Below are 5,226 nucleotides of genomic sequence, written 5' to 3' on the forward strand. Positions count from 1 at the left end.
AAAGCAGAAATAGTAGCTAATTTAATTTAATTTTCGAAAATAACAACCTGCAGTAGAAAAAAATAAACAGACAAACAAACATGCAAAACAGCTATAATAAGCTTACAGCTTGAAATAACTAAAATGCACTTCCTATAAATTACTACATATCCGCGAAAGAATAACCTTATAAAGAGTGTTTTTTACCTAATAGAACCACTAGAATCTCCAACGGAGAATGTTCACAGGTGCCCACAGAAAAAATTCAAGAGAGAAGCTTTAAGAATCAGGAATGCTAATGTTTTGTAAAGAAAATATGACAACAATACTAGCAAAGTAGCATCTCCAATTTAGAAACATTCTTTTAAGTAAAGTGAACAAACAAATCTGCTGAACTTCAGGATGGGTTAAAGCAAGATTACAGATTGAATACTGATAAATAGCAACAAATACTACATACATCGTCACTAAATTCAGGATGATCTTCTCCAGCTGGAATTGACACAGTCCTACAAATATCTTTTCGATTAATGCTAATGAACGTCAAACTACCACTCCTGAGGATATCAGGACCATTGCTATGATGCGTTCCAAAAGAAGTTTCAGTAAAAGGGTCACCAGCATCAGTAGAGTCAATGATTATGCTTCCACCGTCAGAGATATTGTCCACGTCAATGAGTGAGGTATGAAGCTTTTCAACCTCCAATTTCAATACACCTTTAACAGGCTTGTGAACCTTTCTTTTAGGATCCTAAAAATATACAAAAACGACAAGAAAAACTGATGTCAGGAGCTTTCATTGAAACAAATTAATAATCATAGATCAACATCTGAATCCATCCAGCATATACAGAAGAATATTGATTATTTTCTTTTTATCAGCAGCATAAATATCTAAAAGGCATCATTATATGTACCAGCAAAAGATAACTAAAATTATCAGGAGCTTATGCAGACAAATCACCAGAAGTAAGTCCTCTGTATAACTCTCTTTGACTTTGTTTAAATTTGATATCTCCATGATAACAGATCTTCCACTTGAATATTGAATCTGTTTGCCATCCAAAGTGATTTTTGAAACATGTTCAGCAAAAGTATCTAGAGGGGTTGGGCCGGATACATTGGGAGTAAGAGGAATGCTAGGAGATACAGAACCAGCAGCAGCAGCAACATTGTGGCTTTCAAACAATGGAAATATTGGCCATGCAAATGATTGTCTGCAAGGCATGATCCTTGACCAAAGTTGGAGTTTCTGCTTTTCTCTCTCAGCCATATGAACCTGACATATGAGGTAGCTTACAAGTTAAAAGTATCCAGAATTCTTCATATAACACCTGTGCCAGAGTCTTAATAAAGTTGAAGAATAATTAGCATTGTGAGAAAACTGAAATTTAGCACAGGCTTCTCTAGCACTAGTCTAATTTTTGTTATGATTTGTGAATCACAATTTTAGAAATTTCAACAACAACAACCAAGACTTATCCCACTTGATAACAAAATTTTAGAAGTTTTAGAAATTTCAAACACTTTATAAAAAAAAAAGAAAACAACTATAGAAGATCAATTTTAATACAGTAGAGAGAAGTGTGTACACCTATTTCAATTGTCTTAAAAATCTTATGAAAAAAAACCATTTAACAAAATTTTCAAATTTCAACTTACAAGTTCCTTACGAGAATAAACAGAAGTTGTAACTCCTTCCTCAATAGCTGCCTTCTCAAGTTGAATAAGCAGGCAAATTGATGCTGATGGGGCATCCAAGGAGAAACAGCTCGATGTAACAAAGAAGTGTTAACCTACAAAATGAGTTATAGCAAAAGAAAATATTCTTTTCAGAAAAAATGAACCATTGCCATAATCAAAAAAAGAAATAGCAACATATATTCATTTATGACTTCACTTAACCACATATCAAATTAAACAAACACATCTTACATCCTGTCCTTCAGTTGGCAAAACACGGGAGTGGAAGTCCTCAGACAATTTTTTTTTCTATCTCTGTTAAATAAACAAATTGTGCCATAAAAAGGCACTGCAATGAGAATCCCCAAGGATTAGTAATCAACATAAATGGACTAAGGATTGGAGATGAACTCAATAAGTAAATATGTACATTGGCATAAGAAACCCATCATGAAGATGCACTTACCAGTCAACCCAACTTGGAATGATAATGACAACACCTTCAAGGTGTGTTTGGTTCAAGCTATCATATATAAACTTAGTTATGTGATTACCTATTAATCACATAACTAAAGTTATGGGTTATAAAATATAACCTAATATTATTTAGTTCAACTTATTTATTTGAAAGGAATAAAAAACATAACCAGTTTAATATTTACTATATTACTCTTGATTCAATTTATTTTAGGAATAAATTAAATTAAACAAATAATACTAAAATTAATAATATTGATGATAATAATAAATTGATAATATATATAATGTATATAATTTATTCATTAAAATAATAAATATATATATATAATATATAATTTTATAATAAATATTTCATTAAAATTTAAAATAAATATATATATGTTTTTTAATAAAATAATTCGTTAAATTAATAAATATAATTTGTTAATTTTATTTTTTAAAATTTAATGTTTATGTTTTTATAAAATAATTCATTAAAATTAATAAATATAATTCATTAATTTTATTTTTTTTAAATTTAAAATAAATTTATATATATTTTAATAAAAATCATTAAAATAATTATTTTAATAAAATAAATTAAATTAATACATATAATTCATTAATTTTATTTTTTAAAATTTAAAATAAATTATCTTTTTAAAATTTATAAGTATTTATATTAAAGTTTATTGAATTAATTAACTCAGTTTCAATTAGGTTTTATGATACATTTCAATTAACTCAGTTTTAAAATCGGAGGGTAATCATAGAAAAAAATTTCGTTATCCATTGAAATCGTAGAAAAGCTTAGGTTGCCGAAGTAATCACGTTCCGAGTTTATAACCTATTTGCTGACGTTTTATTGATGTGACGGTGATGTTGCATTACTTGAGAATTGATCATAACTTAAACAAAACAAAGTTATCGTTGATAAACTTGGACAGATAACCAGAATCAAATGCGCCCTCACAGTTATCTTCAATCCATTGGGATCAACAACACAGATTTAGCAAAACAACAGACAAAAAATGAGAAACATTAATGTAAATTTTCTAATTTTGATATATTCTTAATGTGAACCAGGTATGGGTTGGTAGAGTTTCATGAGTCCTTTGACCAACTATTAGTGATCTTTCATTTTCCCCATCAAAAGTTGGTTCATAGGTGGGAGTGGACCCTCACCAAAATGCTGGAAAACAAGTGAAGATAGTAATGACTAACAATGCTAGATGGAAAATATCATAATCAAGATTAGCAAAACCAATAAAAAAAGTAAATCAAGAAACATAAAAAAGGCATTAGTGCCCAATATCACTTCAAGGAGATACAATAAAAAGATGGAAGTCTTGGGTGACATGATATGTGAAAGTTAAAATGTCCAATTATAGGAAAAAAATGCTAAAACCAAAAAAACACAATGAACCATGTTACACTATCCCAAAATAATTGTTTGTTTGCTTTGGCTATTTCTAAGTTACTAGCAACTAATGCACTAGGACACAACATGAGAAACTAGAGCTGTAAACAAGCTAAGCCGAGCCAAGGTTTGTGTTGTTCAAGCTTGTTTGATAAACTAACCAAGCTAAGTTGAGCCTAAAATGAATCAAGCCGTTGAAATGGTTGCTCAAGGTTTGGCTTGAGCTTGATTTGTTTAAATGTTATCGAGCTTTCAATTTGAGCTTGTTTTATTGTTTGAAATTTTTATATTCTTAAGCTTAATTGATTGGTTAGTGAGTTTGATATTGCAAGCTTGATTGTTTGTTTTGAGAGCTTTTTGTCTATTTACTTAAGTTTGATAAGAGCTTTGTGGTTCAAAAACTTTGTAGGTGGATTTGTTCATGAATTGACTGAGAGGTGGCAAAGTCAAATTCACACTACATGAATTATAACTCCCCAAAGAGTAGGGACAAACAAGGCTTGATGTGAATGGAGGATCATATCAAACATAAAAAAATGGTCTCCTTACATGTTATAATAATTATTGTCTAACCCAATTAGGGTTTATGATTTGGTTGGGCTGCTCAATAGTAATAATTGGTACTGAGGAATGGGATTTTTCAATAATTATATGTCTGTCTAATTTGGGGGCTTTATATGAGAGGTAATCAATAGTTACAATACATTATCATGGCTTTTTGATCTTTTGAGCAATCAAAACTTACCAAATGCCAAATTATAGTATATTTTGTGTTGGATTTGGTGTATTGGATGATGTTAAATTAGTGGATTAGATGGTTCGTAGCATGCTGGTTCTTTTGGATGCTTGATGATGGTTATACATAGGGATAGTGAGGAAAAATTTTCTTATATAGATTTTTGAATGGCTGTTGGATGGTTCAATTGACTCATGTTTCTTATCTCATGTGTAATTTGGTTGCTCAGTGGTAATTGGTAGGCACGTTGTTATGTTAAACAAATGTCTAAATAATATCATGATGAACTTTAGGGATTGATAAACTCACTAGTGCCTATAACACTAGAATATCTTGTTTCGTATTGCTCGTTCCCTATAATTTCTCTCTTGCAATTGTAGATAATATTTTTTTATCATTTTGCATCATATTTAGATGTATAACTTGGTACATATACGTACATTGTTTAAGATACAAGCCAAATTTATCGCTGTGATGGATCGAGAAGGCATCAAGATGGGTCGCCACAGAATCGTGACACCCCCACGAGCCTGTGAAAGTGGTTGTTGGGTAGCGAGGGCATCGCGATCCTGCATTTTTTTCTATTTTATTTTTTATTTTTTGTATTTTTATTTTTTAATATTTAGATTAAAAATTTTAATTAATATATTTTATATTTAAAAATATCAAAATTATATTGGCACAACATGGTATGGTACCAAAATCATAAATCGAAACTCTAATATGGGTGGAAATTTTAAATCATATGTATATTGACTATCTCAATGTTACATTTCATAAGCAGACATCTGTAATATAGACATTGATGTGATTATGATGTTAATCGTGTTAATTTTAAAATTGTAAAGCACAAATATTGTGATGGTGTATCATGTTCTAAGCCATAATACAATTAATGGGTATTCAACAGTTGACACATTATCATTGGCATCATTATGGTTTCAACCTA

The 5,226-nt window shown here is 30.0% G+C and overlaps 1 protein-coding gene across 1 annotated transcript; it reads right to left on the bottom strand.

Annotated features, from left to right (window-relative positions):
- Positions 1–397: 397 nt before the first annotated feature.
- LOC141833158 (guanine nucleotide exchange factor SPIKE 1-like) lies at positions 398–1,769 on the bottom strand. Its single transcript, XM_074720544.1, has 3 exons — positions 1,642–1,769; positions 944–1,258; positions 398–730 (listed from the first exon to the last, which is right to left on the bottom strand). The coding sequence occupies exons 2-3, from the start codon at positions 1,250–1,252 to the stop codon at positions 398–400; spliced, it is 642 nt and encodes a 213-aa protein (XP_074576645.1). The 5' UTR covers positions 1,253–1,258; positions 1,642–1,769.
- Between the last annotated feature and the right edge of the window lie 3,457 nt (positions 1,770–5,226).

This window comes from Curcuma longa, chromosome 8 (genome assembly GCF_044706935.1).
Source record: "Curcuma longa cultivar G26 ecotype Majalengka, Jawa Barat chromosome 8, ITB_CL_G26_1.1, whole genome shotgun sequence".
NCBI classification, from domain to species: Eukaryota; Viridiplantae; Streptophyta; class Magnoliopsida; order Zingiberales; family Zingiberaceae; genus Curcuma; species Curcuma longa.

Excerpts from the sequence above, each read along its gene's own strand:
- LOC141833158 (XM_074720544.1), bottom strand. The coding sequence starts at position 1,252 with ATGGCTGAGAGAGAAAAGCAGAAACTCCAACTTTGGTCAAGGATCATG. Across the intron at positions 731-943 it reads ATACAGAGGACTTACTTCTG|GATCCTAAAAGAAAGGTTCA; the intron begins GTGATTTGTCTG and ends GTATATTTTTAG.